Source organism: Onthophagus taurus, chromosome 2 (genome assembly GCF_036711975.1).
Source record: "Onthophagus taurus isolate NC chromosome 2, IU_Otau_3.0, whole genome shotgun sequence".
Taxonomy (NCBI): Eukaryota; Metazoa; Arthropoda; class Insecta; order Coleoptera; family Scarabaeidae; genus Onthophagus; species Onthophagus taurus.
The window spans coordinates 15513800-15531325 of NC_091967.1; the positions used below are offsets into that span (position 1 = coordinate 15513800).

Here is a 17526-nt window from a genome sequence, read left to right on the forward strand (position 1 = left end):
TTTCTATTTATTTTATTCTACAAAGCTAAAATTAATACCAAAATTCTCTCTTAATGACTTTTATGGTGGAGGAGCCAGTAACGATTTTCTGAGTAATAAATTGGATGTAAATTAAGATCACGTTTTTTCTTCGTTTTTTAGATCTCGTCGATCATCAGGGGCTGCAGCAACTGCACCACCACCACCCAGAAATGTTAATTACGGAGGTATGAGAAAAAATAGAATTATTAATTGTAGATATTCTAAATAAATCTAATTTAAATCTTCGTTAATCTAATTTTAAAAGTACAGTAAAATTTTGATATAACGGACTTCAGATATAACGAACAAAATAGTTTTAAGTTATATTATTCTCCGAGTTGTCTGTATATAACATAAATCAAGGACGGTAGTTTTAGTTATTATTCAGCATTAGATTGTTGTATATTTTTTATTGAACTAAAACTGAACTAGAAACATTCGGGTTTAGCCGTGTGTCTTCAGACGCTTTTACTTCAATAAAAATATACAACAATCTAGCTCTGAATAATAATTAAGAGTAGAACTAACACTAGTATTACAACGACCGCTATACTTAGAACTAGAAATATTCGTGTTTAGCCGTCTTAAGAGCCGCATATTTCTAGTTCTAGGTCTAGTGTTAGTTTTAGTTGTTAATTAGCGCTAGATTGTTGTACCTATATTTTTTTGGCTATAACGGACACTCCCTTCCCCGTATTAATCCGCTATGTCGAGGTTTTACCTATTAAGAGCACATTTTTATTATTAAAAAGTATTAGAATACATTATTATGTTATATAATGGGAAAAAATTAATTTTAATCTGAATAACTCGACTTTACATCCCATTGTATATAAAAATCTAAATGAAAATTCCCTTGAGACTCTTTTCTTTCATTTCTTTTAAATCCTGCTATTCCGCTATTGTGACGTCAGTAACTGACCTTTAAGGTTGATTTACGAAACCAGTTGGTAGGTAGGACCAAATGACGCGGCAATTTAAACGTTCCACATTATTTTCCTTTGATTTAAACAAACTCATTGTTATATGTATATATATACTTTGTTGTTACTTAGTGTCTGAGAACAAGAAATAAATAAATGAATTCCTTGAATGGTTCACTCAGAGTAATAACTTTACCAAGAAATACGATTCCTTTATATTTCTCTAAATTCTATATCTATATAGAAACCTTAATTTCGGAACTAAAATAATCAGTTAAAAATAAACGATTTATGTTCTAGTTAACTTAAAGCTAACTTAATTAATTTTTATATGATCAGTTCTAAATTTAGAACGAAAACGTCTAAAAATCGCTCAATTTTACGGTTTCAAAACATGTATTTAAGCTATTACCATGTACAGTATTGTATGCAATAAATTATAACACGTAGAACATGGCGTAAACAAGTTATAAACGGATTATTATGACATGTTAAAGGCCGTTATCATTATCTTTACAAAGTACATAGACAACCCAACATTTGTTACTTTAAAGAAATAAATTGATTAATTTATTTAAATTATATCATTACTATATATGATTCAACCAAATAAAAAAAAATATATAAAATACGATAAATAAAAAAATATTTGAATTACATCAGGATGCACCGCGATTTTTAAATTCCATAGATAATAAGGAAAAAGCGATAAACGTTTAACAAAAAGTTACGTTATACCTTAGTACCTAACTAAGGTTACAATTGTTTTTACGTTTACAAGTTGCACAATTTCGAATCATTTTTATACAATTAATAAGTTTCTTTTATTTTTGAAATGGTGTTGCGAAGATTTAAATTGCATAAAGGTTACTCAAATTTTTTTTTGTAATTTTGTTTCTAAATTTTAATAAATAATTTTTAAACTCAATTTTAGATGATTCATACATGAAAATGGCACTTGAAACGATGGAAGAATTAGATTGGTGCTTAGACCAACTCGAAACTATACAAACACATCGTTCAGTATCGGATATGGCGTCCTTGAAGGTAAGTTTTAAGTGTATCTTTTTAGAATGTTTACTTTTCGTCCCGGTTAATGAGGCACCGATTTATCCAAGAGGATTAAACTTAATTGCTTATAACATCGCTTGAACTCCAATTATATTGCGCCGATTACTTTACCAACTGTATATTAAATATTTACGCTATGACTTGTAATTTTTATAAAATTTCTATTAAAACTTATTGAAATTCTCACGATTTCTCGTTTCCCTGACTCGCCTTGTATGACACAAGTGAAATTGCCAATGAAATTTGTACGTGGTATAAAAATATACAGTGAACTCTGATGATTTATACCCACCCATTTATTTTTTTCTTTCCGCATGAATTGGTATTTATGCAAACGATCAAAACTACAAAACAAGGTATAGAAAGTGGGCCCAATCACTGACGTTGATATCCATAAGTAGGTGGTAACCACTTTCTATCCACATCTTTACTACGTAAATGTGGGTGTAACCCTCATTATTATACCATAAGAACTCTCCTGTTTATAATCGAGAGGTTATAATTCAAATATTAATAATAACCTAAAGCAAAGTATATTTCAACCGTCGCACAATGAAACCACACTTTTATATTATAGGATGTTTTATTCATAATACCTAGGAAAAAAACGATCACAAATAAACGACATATATTTAGAATCATTATGGAATGAATCAACTAATGACTTCTAATGCCAGAAGCTCTCAAAATCTACAAACTTGTATAGGTTTTGTAGTTCGTACTGTTGTTATATACACTTTCAATCATCTTCACTAATTTATTTTTTACTCCTCTATCAAAAGAGCACTCTATCTCTAGGCACCCTATCAAAAACATTTTCGAGGTCCATAAGGGTCATGTTTCTACCTTATGTATGCATTTTTCTGCCAATTGTCCTAAATACCTATCCCTTTCCTAGATCCAATTTGTAGTTCGAATAATGTTGGTTCTACAACATCTTTTAATTTTCTAGTTTTAGTACACTTAATTTACCTTTATAATTTGAGTAATCTTTATTATCTTCTCTTTTATGAAATGCCAGTATGCATCTTTTTTCAAATTCTGTCAGTATTGATAAAAAATGCAAGTTATTATTTTGCGTCTGCTTTAAAGATGCATTTTTCTCTGATCTGCGATTGCGATATTATCGGCTTACGGATTCTTATTGCTTAAAATTTTGATAATGATTATTACACAGCAGAATAAACCTGAAGGATCTAACCTTCAAGCAGTCTCTTCTCGTAAACTATGCAATCTCCTCAAGATCGTTAATTGTAACTTGACATTGCCAATTTAATTGCATTGCAGGTTATAACACATCCGATAATTAAGGAAAACATTGCTCTATTTACCAATAACTAAGAACTCAATGTATGAATCATTTCAATTTATTTAGGAAAATATCATCAAGTATTCAAGAAAACCAATTTATAAATCCTCCAATTTTTGTTGAGTGTCATATTTATTTTGCCCATCACATTTTATTTATTTTCCATCCTTCAAGTTATACACTGTAGCAATCTAGTTGTCACAGATGTATATCTTGGTTTCAAAACAAATCAAGCTTTATCGAATTTTTCATCTAAGTTTATGTAATTAAACTAAACTCAAAGTGTACAGTTGAGGAATAGAATATTTAGAAAAATAGTTCTATAGTTATCATCATTGTTATTAAGGTAAAAATATTAAAATCGTGTAATTTTCAAAATAATCATTAAACTTGGTTACAAAAAAAATACGATTTAGTCTCCAAACATTTTTATTATAATGTACAATTCACAATCCAAGTCTGTAAAGTTATTTGGAAAACTTGGAATTTAAGATTATTTATGTTCATCGTTTGTAATAAATAATATTCCAGACATTGCTCTAATAACAATATTTTAGTAGTTGAGAATATTGGAGTTTCGCTCTTAGAGTTTCATTCCTTATTCCAAGATGGGAATTGGGAGGGATTTCCGTGGTCGTTTACATAGCTCACATACACTTATGAGATATGATTCCCATTTCTAGAGATTTATATAACGTGACAAAATCAGAAAATGAACAAAATAAATTTATACATTGCGAAATTATGCAATTATAAAACATTTACGTTGTACGAGGTATTCGCTTGGAGTTTTTTTAGCTTTCTTATCAGCATTATTACCATTTTTTCTTAATACATTAATTTCATGTCTTTCTACCATTTCAATTTGCATTATGAAGCATATTCCGGACACACTATCTTTCTTTTCTAACTTATTTGAATACCCAGCTGTGGTGCAATTGCCTTTTTCGTACTAAATATCGCTGTTCTGGTCCACTAAAGAAATTGTTATGAGCGATTTTTGGCTTCTCCAGCACCAACGATATCAATGTTTGCAATCTTTCGTATACATTTTCTTTCCTGAAAATGTTTAATCACGAATTTTCTAACACGAATAATAAAATAAACTTCTTTGGAGAATCTCCCTTATTGATTCTATGGAACATCTACATGAACTTAGTTGTAATTATTATTCATGACTATATTAATTTAGCCTATAATTGGTTGCTGTCCGTTTTTCCTTATATTATAACTATTGAAAAACTTAGTGTCCGAAATAGGCTTAAAGCCACAAAAGGTTTAAATCACAAAATTTGCATTCAACACATTCCCAAATTAATTAATGGTTATTATTGTTGCGTATATGCCCACATATTGTTTGAATGAACCGATTTGATCAATGAGTGTGGGAGATATGTTTGTCGGTAATTCCAGGAAAAGACCCGTGGCTGGAGTAAACACTCCATTAAAGAACTGCGTCATGACGCTACACTTCAGAGAGAATTTCTAAACATTCATTATTTTTGATGTTGCAAAAATAAACCGGGGAGTATTCACCTGCCATAATAAAGTTATGATCGATTTAGAAGAAAAAGTGATGTCAAAAAGGTGTTTTCAAAACACATTTTGGATTACGTCAACTTTTTTGCTCGTACATTTGAAATAGGAGCATCAAGGAAATATTTGTCGAGTAGTTGGATATCTATTCAAGCAATCTCGTGTATGTCGTAACGTGATGGGGACGATTCAACAACATATCCAAACGCGGATATCTGTTATCTTGTGCATGTATCCGTTTCAATAGGAGCGGCTTACAGGAGATAATTGAACGTGAAGCGGAATCCTCTGAAGGGATTTGTCAACGTAGTTTCCTTGAAACATTCTGGTGAATCTCCATTTATAGTATATCGAATGTGAACGATCATCCCAGCAATCGTCTCTCCTGTTGATTCATGTTATGTTTACTACCATCAAGAACCGACTTAAACGCTACCTGTCTCCGAACAAAGACTCTTAAAATATTTTTTTTAACATGTATCTTCTCGTTCGTAACGTAAAAAAATAAATAAAAATAGGGGGAGGTGTTTATATTCTTGGTTATTTTTCTTACTGCTCCTTTCTTTTACGGCCACAAACCGTTAAGTCCCGCTATTTCCAAAGATATCCCTCAGGGTCTAGACGATGTAAAAACAAACCGATTGACTTCGATACTTTTCTTCTTCTCGAGTAAATAACGGTGGGGATGTCCGTTGCTGACAGTCTTTCTTCGGCTTTGTTCCTCGATTTTATTTTATAAAGTTCGTTTCGTTTGTATTTTTACTCAAACCCATTTATGTAGGTCCGGATTTTTTCGACGACACGATCACATGCGGAAACGTCATGAAAACGGATATTGATTTTAGCTTATACAGTAAAATGCTACGAAAGCCTTTGAAATCCCAATAGCGGTGAATAGTGGTTAGTTCCTCAATCCTATTTATTCCTCATTTAATTATAGTACATCACAAATGTAATCAATTATTGTACAAATATATCTCAACAACCAATTACACCATACATTTTTCACTTATCTTAATAAGTTTTACGAAGGACGTCGTTTATTTATTTTTAAAGTTTTAAAGTTCTTATCGCTCCAAGTATGTCCCTAATTATACTACTTCCTTACGAAATTCGAATTCTTTATCGGTTGTCGTTTCATATTTGCTGCAATGCTCGAAAAGCGAAATTCCATCGATGGAACGAGGAATTGTTTTATAGACGTCACGCTCACAGCATTAAGGTACTGACGCACGCAAATGTAATTTATTATGGCAAGATTACCAGATTAAGGGACGGCCGATAAAAAATTATAGGTTTTAGCGTACATTTGTATACGTTAAACTGTTGTTATCATTCACATTGTCACTGACAGTTAAAGTAATAATAAACCGTATTAACTTACCTTCGACAATTTACTTTTTTTGTATATCGGTTCTGATATTGTGTGATGATTTAATTATCTGATAATGTCACACAATGTGTTGATATATAAATATTCTTCGTAGGGCGAGATACGGAAAATAAAATTGCTTTTCTTTTTATTAAAATTAAAATTCTTTATACGCCTTAATATAATGTGGATAATATGTAAACATTTGTACCGAATTAAAGAAAAATGTTCTTGTTGATCAACATTAACAAAATTTATTTTAGACTATCGAAGGTTTTCGAATCAAAACACGCGGTTTAGACGGTATTCGGAAAACAACTAAACTATCGTTTGTATAGTGATCTTGACAAGCATTGGTAATAAATAAAGTTCTTGAAATAAATAGTAAAAGCGTTGTGATCTTGTTACGTTATCAACAAATCATTTATATTAAGTGTACCACGCAATCATTCACGGGTGTATTATCGAGTTTTACACGTTGGATTTGTTTTATTCAATTTAAAGACATTTGTTCCGGTTGATTGAACCGAAAACTCAGTCAGGTGGGAAGCAACGTGACCTATTTCGAGAGTTTTATTGTTTGCAAAAAATTCAATAGTCCGAATACGCATCAGTAATATAGATGAAATTATTATTCTGTGATCGTAATTAACCTTGAAATATGTATCGAATGACAAAATATAATTTTAGAATTTGTTATTTTGTATCCAGTTGGAGATAGTATTGGTCAGTGTTAATCGTGAAATTAATATTATGTTGATATATTTAACGCTATTTATAAATAAAGACCAGAAATTAAGCGATTGATATTTTATTTTCATGTATGTGGATTCAGACTTGTGACCTCAATTAGTAGAATTTTCAATATTATTATATGTAGACAGTGCAAATTACCAAAAGAGGTCAACAATGAGAACTGCAAATAATCTTATTGTTTAACACGCGTCCCTACTGTGCACTGTAATATTCCATTACACTTAATTGTACTACGATAATTAAATGGGATTGTTTATAAAAAAAATAGAAGTAGAACATTAATAAATCCTTCATTAAAACTTGATTAAATCAGGGTTATCAGTCTAAATGTAGCATTTTATAAGGACTATAATATGTAATTTAAATTAAACTTTATTCCATTAATAAATTTGTACAGTATCTAACCAGATTTTATCTAATCACTTAAAATAAATGCACACTAAACATTATTACTCTAATGCAAAATGTTTATCGCAACTAAACGTTATAAACAGCATGCTTATTATTGTTTACAATTTTACTGTTTACCAATTTATTTACGTATCGATAACCTGACATTATTTGTGAAAAACATGAATTACTGATTACAGCAATTGTTTTGATTTATTTACTTTTTAAATTTTATGAATATCATATTAGCGTGAATTAACATAGTTTTAGACACGTTTTACTATAGTTTGAACATCAAAAACGATATCCAACAATTCTAATTAACAAAAAATTCATATGCCAACCTAAAGTTTAAAGTATCCTCTTTAACACCATGTAATGATGTATTAGTTAATCGATAACAGTAACGAGAATTTTTTTTGAACTTCACCCGAAAATAGGTAATTATAGATGACATCGTTAAAAATACAAAGCAAAAATCATATCAATTTTGTTTATAGGAATTAAAAACAATGTTTGTGCCAAATAAAATTTTGAAGTATCTTCTTTATGACATTATAATGATTTATGAGTTGATATATAAAATTTGGGAGAAAAGCATTTTTTTTGCAACAAAACCTAAAAATAGGTGGTTTGACAACACATCTGTAAAAATTGAAAAGTTTAAAGAAACCATATCTACTTTATTTATAGGAACCAATAAACGATATTTATGTTAAATTGAAGCTTAACGTATCTTCTTTGAGACCGTTTTAATTGGTCTATTAAACAGCTTTTCGTTTATGAGATATAAGTGAAAATATAACTTTGTAGCCTAAAAGTTAGTTAACCTCCAACATCATTAAAAGTCATGTATACCATATACAAATAAAAAAACATTATTTACGATCATTTCGAGTATTATTTAAATACTTTTACTGTATTATTTTCATCAAAGTCCATCTTATAATCCGACCCAGGTTTTTTTTCACATGAACTTAGAACTTAGAAATTGTTTGAGGTGTTATATTTTGATCGTTTTGGATCGAGCACTACAACATTTTTTTAATACTTCTTTTAATATGCTTTAACTTTAGAGGATGCTTTTAAACACCTTGAAGTAAATCTTTTATGATACACTGAACCACATTTTTCATTACAATGACGAGTATCTCGAAGCTCTGGCGTTATAATAGATTTTTATTTTGTCTTGATTCTAAAAATCTTATAATTACCTTTTAATTCAGTTTATGATGTTAAGTCTACAAACAAAAAAACCTGATTTTGATTTATTTTTAAAACTGTAAACAGACAAATAAAATTTTATTGCTGTATTAAATTACGTAAGAACAATTACTGTAAGGAAAAAATGTTTCTATTTTTTCTAATAAATATTTTTGTGTACGTGCGATTTTTTTGGCACGACCGTAATTTGAACGGAAGATGTAATCAAAACGTCATTGTAAATGGTTGTTCCCTTACGCTATATTTAACATACTTCAGATACGTGACTTGTATCATGTGGCAGTGTTAATTTTTCAGAAAAACAAATAATACCACTTAGCTTTGGGATTATCCACTATATCCGTTACGTATAAAAAAAAACCTGTGAATATTACTATTTATGTCTGGTGTGAAAAACACTTAAATTTACTAAATAAATTTTGTATTCATATCGATGTTCAACTCTATATGTAAATATGAAAGAGAAATAGAACATTCTAGTTAAATTTAGGCCAAATTAATTAAGGTAAATTATTTACAAAATCAGAAATAAACTTTGGATTAAATGTGTATTATGTTATTTCAAATAAAGTAACATTAATAAAATCATCTAAAAGCTTTAATTAAAACATTTAGTTAGAGTTTTGTTTATGACTAAGAAGCGGGGAATTTAACAAATAATTTAATTCGTTTGCACTTACTTTTGTATGTAATAAATCTTTCACATTATAAAATACAACTTAAAAGAATTTTGGTATCATAAAACAAACTAAGTCATTTGTATACATTTAACATTACTATGAACTTACTTTTTTGTTGATGTTTGTAAAACAGTAAATACGGTGACAACAATATTAGGAATACCAGGAAAATTCTTTATTGTTTTCGGTTGGTTTAATAAATTCTTTAATTACGTAATATACTACGTGAATAGTATTTGTATGTTATGATGTAAAAAAATGCTTATTTAGTTTTTAATCGATCTTATTACTCAGACTAATTCACGGTAAAATTTCTTTATTTTCTACTCAATACGTAGTTATTGAAAGCAAAGCGATTGCTGATGTTATCAAAAGATGCAGGAAATTAGTAAGCAACGGTACAAAGTGTCTCGCTCGAAGTTTTAATTAAATCGAGGTTTTCATTTTGTAATTCACAACAAAATTCTTAAGAGTTTATCAATATTCAATTACAACCGCATTTTAATTAACTACATTTTTGCTGAAGTGCATATAATTATCTATCATTCAAACGTAACCTAATAATTTTTTAAACATGACGACAATAAAACTAGGTATATCGATTTTCAGGTTTATGATATTATAATATAGGTAATTCAATATTATATTTATGCAACATACTGTATTACATAGAAGCTCTCTTGTTAATTAAAGCTAACCACCGATTGTTCGAGCATGTAGTGGCCACAGTGGCTTTTCGACAAGACACGTTCTAGCTGAACGTCGAAATTCGTAATGTCGAAATGGTACTAGGAAACCTTTGATATTTCAATTTAGTTAACAAAGTCGAATACCATGTTGAATATTTGGTCAATTCATCGCATTGACACCCCTTTACATTTTCAATTAAAGTTTAACAGACGCAAATTTTACAACGTTTAAAAATACTATTGGCTGGTTGTTGTGGTGCATTCAACACAAGTTCATATCCGATTGGAAACCTGGTATATTAGTGCATAAAAACTGGTACGAAATCTCATTACGGTGAGGTGTCGATAACACGTGCACCCGTGCGGACATGAAAATTGCATTCCGACCATGGTATTCTATCATTCTCCAACCCACCTCTTTGTTGCCGGTCGGTTTATTTTGCGTAACTCGCGATTAATATGCAGACGTGGACCCAGACAAACATGTTTAATGAACTATACAACGAGATAAACCGTGATGTGTAAATATTATGTACTTTATTTCGTGTTTTCCAATTTATTTAGACTGGTCGCGTTACAAGAGCCCTAATAAGATCATCAAACTGCGTTGCGTTTATGTTATAAGTGGATTTCAACAGTGTTGACTTGTAGTGTTTGTGCTTTTTTTTTCGATGTTGTGTTAAAGTAAAATCATCGCATTATTACGTTTCACAATATTTATTGATCGTTTTATGTTGTGTATAAAACGAAAATCAGCTGAGGAATATAAAATAATCACCATCAGGTTATAACGAATTTTCATTACTGAAGTGAATATCCCGGGTGCTATATTAGTATGTCATCATTTTCAAGTCGTCTGAAAACGATGTCAAGTGCAATACCAGAAGAACCCCCGGGGTTTTACACCTATACCACCACGATCTATGGACCTTATCTCCGGGCAATATGGGTTAAGTGGAAACGTTGTTATGAAAGTTTAAATTCTCTTCCAAGAAAAAATATTTTTCAACTTTTTCTCATTCATGAAAATCCATTTTACAACATCCAGTATAGCTATTAGAACTTTTTAATCAACTTGAACTTTCAGTAATAGCTTTTAAATTAATGCCATTACATGTGAACAACAAATAAAGTTTTAGGATTAACTGTAAAAGTTCTAGGTATACATTTAATAAAATTTTCGTCTCCATACATTTGGATTTAATTAGATTAATTTTTAAAGTAAAGACTGAAATGAAGATAAATTAAATTCTGTGACGCATTTATGATTGTCAGATTTTCTATAGTTGCAAAAAATTGAATGAAATGAAAAAGTCCTAAAAAGTCCGTTCATGTTGATGATAACCTTGGTGATATTGCTGACGTCAGTCTTTCATTCATTGATAAATGAAAGACCTATTCATCCCATTTTTGCTTTTCTTAACATAAAAAATATAAAAATCCAATTTAATTTTTGAGTGGATATAAATTATCTTCAATAAATAAATTTGTTAAATTTGGATTCTAAATCAATGATTGTTTAGGAGAATTCTTTGGAAAAGTGCGAAATCATTCTACTGCGTTACTTTTAGTTTTTATTCCTTTAATTGTAACAGGTAGATAAATAAACAACGGTAGACTTTGATAACGAACATCGTTTGTATAGTCGACCAAAGAACGATCGTAAAATTTGCAAAAATATACTTGTGACGTATATTTACTGGCGACCTAGATAGTTGCTGATGTGATGCGCAGCTAAAAAAAATAACAGAGTCTTTTATGATAATAGATCATTTAATTTAATTATTATTGTCAATTAGAGTTAAAAAAAATATATATGTATATATAAGATGATTTAATTAACGGTTGGCCCTACATTCAGTTTGTTGCAACGTTGAAACTTATATTTTCTTTGATATTTTAACTATATCAGAGAAAATATCATCGTATTACGATACATTCAAATCTATTTTATTCCTCGAGATTTTTTAAAAATCTTGGTGGTTTTTCTACAAATGTGTATTCAACTGTATTATCGAAGACGGTTCTTACTTGAGTCTATACTTATTTAAAAAATATAAGCCTCTTTCGGAAAGGAGAGGAAATGATTCTCCTTCAGAACTCGAATAATTTATTTAGTTTTTAAATAATAATCTTCATAGTAATAATTAAACACAACAAATAAAAAGCTTTTTTATTTTTGGACATTTTGTGCTTTGGGGTGAATGTAGATGTTTATCAAAATGCCATCAATATAATGTCGAGATGAGTGCGTTAACAATAACATACAAAATTTATTTTCCTAAGAAAGTTGTAGGAAAAGAGGATCTTTTTGAAACGACTAGAATACGCAAATGGAGTGTGGTAGAGAAAAGTGGCAATGTCGTCTCACTCCGTAAGGATTAATACTTTTTGGCAATTAGGTTTACCAATCTATCATTCGTTACAATCGTTACAAAGGTTGTCTTGACGAAAACATGGTCAAAAACTAAATATATGGTGGTAGCAAAGGAGCCAACAAGATGTAAGCTGGTCATGGAATTTTCCTACTAATTAAAGTCTAATTAAATGTGCATAGGACAGTTTAAGGTACGTCACCTCTCCATTAAGCCTTCACCATGTTACTTTAAAGTTACTGTGCTGAGAAGAAATTGATGAAGATATTCTTTGCCATACTTTTCCCGTTTATGCCAGTATCTGGGCAAAGTGTTTGGAGAAGAACGATATAATTTGGAACTAATTCACAAATGGGTCTGTGAGTTGTCGTAAATCCTCTTGCTAAATTCTGGCATAATCTCTGTCATATACCTTTGTAATAACATCAATGGTGACTTCGGAAAGGAGTGCCAAATTAAAGTGTTTCGTTATTATTTTGGTATGATCTTCTTTGTATCTGTTTCAAATTTCTTCCACTTACAATTAGGTCCGTACAAATTGGTTTGGAAGATTTTGCAATTTGTGGGTGTAGAGGAAAATAATTGTATTTGAATTTTAATTGATTTTTTATGCCTGACCTTTATTGGATTAATGATTTAGTTTTACTATAATCTTACTCTTTCCACATGATCGCTTGATTTTCTTTTCGACATCTCGTTTCCATTATTTTTTCCCGCACACTATTAACTTTCATTATCGTAGTTTCGTTCATGATTTACATCGCAATTAGGAAAAGTAAGTTTTCTCTTTTCCCATACTTGACAACATTTACAGCATAAACTAAAGTAAAACAATTTTTTATTATGATTTACAAGATCTTATTGAAACTACTAATTACACACTTAACAGTTTATTATTTATTTACATTTTTGAAAGAGTATAATAAGCAACACATGTTCGCGTCACCGGAAATATAATCTTTACAAAATAATTACTCGCTAAATATTATTACTTTTGGCAATACATTTTAGGACTACTGTTTTAATTTATGGTTGTTAGTGTTATCTAATTTAATTACTTAGTTCCTGAAAACGTTTCCTTAAGAACCCAATTTCTTTATTTAACTTAATTATTTTCATTGTCAAGTAAAATTACGTCAATTTTATTTTTTCACAATATTACGTTAATTATTGAATTGTTTACCTCTTTACACTTACATTCATAAAACGAATCATTTAAAACTACATACTTAATTATATACTCAATAAACTAAATAAAAATATTAATAATTGAAAAGATAGTTTCAGTATTGATATAAAACTCAATTTATACATGATTTTATAATTTTCCTATGAATCATCACCATTTTGTCGTTAAACTAATCTTAACTGTAGTTTCCCCACTTTGTTCCTTACAAAAAGCGATTCCGTATAAATCTTACTTGGTCAGTTGGTGCAATTCAAACGTGATTCACTAACTTGATAGAAACATTGAAGTACCTCTAATCGAGACAAATTAGTTTTCCTCGAAGTAATAATGTCCTTTTTGAGATATGATCCATAATACTTACACCTGTTCGAACAACATTCAGTAGTTTGCTATAAAATAACATTACGTGAAATTTCGTGTAAACATTGTAAGCTTGATAATCACAAATGATAAACGCAATTTTTTTATCAACACGTCTTTATCTTTAACACCTTGTCAATTAGTCAATTAAAAGTAGAAATATTCTTAGAAATAAAATTCAATTAATAATATTTTTCTGCTTCATTTTCGACAATGTCAATAAATACAATAACAAAAAACAAAAGCTGATTATAAATAATGAGTATTAATAGTAATAATGAGTAATAGTAGTTTGTATACGTGGAGTGATTCGACTTTTGTTTTCTTGAGCTATATACAAAATTACTTGAGTAAGGACTTGATGAATTAAGGAAAAAATGAATAAACACAATAAACGTCACAAAATGGAGGTTAAACGTATCGCTAAATTTGCAGAGAAATTTAGCTGAATAAGTTTGTTTCATCTATTTATAAACACGTTGGTGACAAATTTACTTTATCAAGTATTAAATCTATTGATTTTTGCAAAGTTGTGACCAAAAAATTACGCATTTCCTTATTTTTTTTTTGGTATTACATAAATTTATTTTATCATGCAAATTGATATCACTTATATTATCTTATCTACTGGATATATAGATGCAAAAGTGCACATTATCTAAATAAATTTATCTAAGATAAGTGATTCACATTAATTTAGTTTGCGAAAAATGCTCACTTTAACGTATTAGGTTAACGGAATAGGTTAAAGATAGAAGACGCAGTAGTAAAAATTAAAATTTGGCAATGTTTTCCGACCTATGTGCTCATAACAGGAAGTTATTTTCATCATTAAAAATTAACCTAACATGTGGTCGAAAACATCTTTTAAACGAAAATATTAAATAGCTCGTGTACTATAAGTAAACCACGCCAAAAAGCTTTAAACTCGATCAAAACACGCCTTAGCATTTACTAATGTATTGTACTACGTGTGTATTTCGAGAAGTTTTGTTGAAATTGTATAAGTTAAAATAACGAAGCAGGTTACTTTCAATGACAACGTAGTTGTTCTTGGTTTAGCACCAACAATTACGCGTTTTTGACTTGTTCAATGTTCCTCATTAAAGATAATTGATCATTTTTCAAACTTGACCAAGTTTCAGAAGATTTATGGTCATTAATACTTTTTTGTTAATTTATGTGGATTTAATTATACATATCTGGAAATAATTATTTTTAGTTATCCAGTTTATATAATTATTAAAAAATTTAATTACGTGCTAAAAAATTATTTTGAAGATCTATTACTTATTAAAATAATAATTTTATTTTTTAATTTCCTGTAAGCGTGATTAACTTACTAAACAGAATGCCAGGAGAACCCGTACTTGGAATATTAACTAACTCTAATATTACAACTATTTTTCATATTTACTAAAAAACTATTAAAAAAGAAACATCATTTTATCGTGGAACTATTTCTAAAGTTCTATGGTTTATTAAAAAGATGAAAATGGTCAAACATAAATTGAATGTCCAGATCGTGTACCTCATACACTTAGGGGAGTCTCTACAATTCTCCTTAATTGAATTATATCTCATAAACCTGAAGACTTAAAAAAATGCACTTGCGACTTTTCTGCCTCATGTTTTATTTGGCATCTAGCAATGAGTGGTTACTTTTTCATCGAATCGCCAAACTTGATAAAAATGAATCGAAAATAAACGAGAGCGGTCTAGCAATATCACGAGGACACCAGTTCCTCTGACTCTACAAAGTATATATTAAGTACATATTTATGCCAAATAGAAGATGAAATGACACCCACAAGAAGATAAAAGAACCCGAAAATTTTTCTAGTTACAATTTTAACTCAGAAAAATACCTAAAATACCAAAATGTTCAACCATTACAATGTTTAAATCTCAATTTTTTAAATTGCTTTATTTAGGTATAAATTTTGTTGTATTTGATATAAATGTACCTTTCTTGGCGCCATGATTTTTTTAATTCTAATCTTATTTGAATACTGTGATAATTAAATTTTGGATAAAGTTGTTTAAATGGTGGCGCTTTGTCGATTATAAAACATAAAACAAATATAATGTATAAATATAAATCAGAATGTGTGTACTTAGATCACAAATACTTAATACTTGAGTGTGTCTATAAATAATAATAATCTTACATAACTATCGAAGCATAAACATCCCAACACCATTACGAATTCAATTCAAGTCTTTAAGCATATTAAACATCGAATTAAATCGTTTCGTTGAATTAAATTAATTTCCCGATTAGAATTGTTAGTGTAATGTTTCTTGAATATTATTTATTAATATTCATATTATCTACATTGTAGTGGGGGTGTGTCTCTTGCCTAAAACTTATTAATTGTTACGGTTTCCTGCATTTACGTCATAACCTATATCAACAATAACAATGCTATCGATGATTTATCAAACCTGTGCAATCAATGTGCACCTTTTTCTATTGAGCACTTGAAATCTTACTACGACTGAAATAAATATATATTTTGTTAGTATATAGTTTGTTATAGTGTTGAAATATTCCCGCAAAAAGAGGAGATAATAATAATTTCATTGCTAAATTACTGATCTGAATAAAATAATTGTAACACGTGGAAACAAAAATATTTATAACCTTTTGTTGTTTGTAATAATGTGACACCATCAAAATGTCCCAATGATTACCTACTTCAGAGTTAGCTAATTAATTAATTAAATTTAGCTAGGCCGCTTCTGGTTTTGTAACATGGACAGATAAAAGAGATATTAAATGTCATGCGATTTACAATAGTATCAATGTTAGATTTATCAGTTTAAATCTTTAATTCACAAGTCCCAATGAAAAAATTTCCGGATAAAATATAAAGCCGATTATAATATCACTGTATATACAGTGGATTTGTAGCTTTACAATCAGAATTTTTTACGAAGAGATAAATTTATTAAATAAAATTTATCTCGTTGCTAACCAGAATATATTTGAATACAATTCATAAAGGTATGATGTGTTTTCCAATTAAAAGATTTTCACAACATTTTTTAATATTCCCAGAAGTTTCATGTTTATCAAGAAACAAAAAAAGCATTTTTTCGTTACTTAGGATTGACTATAGGTTTGTGGTCAGCTTGAAGACAGCCAAAGAACATCGTATGACAACTTTTGTGCCACGTTGTACCTTTGTTCCATGAAATATTTCTGACTGGAAGGGTACCCCTAAGTTATACATATTAATGTCATTTCAACAGATTTAATTACATAATTTAATATGGGTGATTACAATAACAGGTTTCCAACCAGTCGAAACGCTTCTTGGAGCAAAGCTAACATTTTTAAAGTCAAGTAAATCCATGGCAACTATAACTTTTATTTGGACAAATTGAATACATATATTAAGCTTTAAATCACTGAAACACAAGTGCTTCGTAAATTTAGCTGAAAATGACTTCTCTTTTATTTCACTTTCTTGTTAGCTTTATTAGTTGTTAGATTTTAGAGAGTTAATAAAACTCATCCTGTATATAGAAATACATGAACGTTCTTACAGTTAAGAATACATGAATACATTACAGATAGTTAAGTGAATTAGAACAGTTTAGTTTTTCAATGTTGTTGTAAAAT

General features: G+C 29.3%; 1 protein-coding gene across 15 annotated transcripts in view; it reads left to right on the forward strand.

Moving 5' to 3' along the window:
- The window catches only part of LOC111426935 (phosphodiesterase dunce), a 256405-nt gene that overhangs the window by 217548 nt on the left and 21331 nt on the right, over nucleotides 1-17526 (forward strand). For all 15 annotated transcript variants that reach the window (XM_071194357.1, XM_023061837.2, XM_023061841.2 and 12 more), the window contains 2 exons: nucleotides 142-206; nucleotides 1879-1991. In XM_071194357.1, the coding sequence (XP_071050458.1) occupies nucleotides 142-206; nucleotides 1879-1991 (178 nt within the window). The remainder of the gene's footprint in view (nucleotides 1-141; nucleotides 207-1878; nucleotides 1992-17526) is intronic.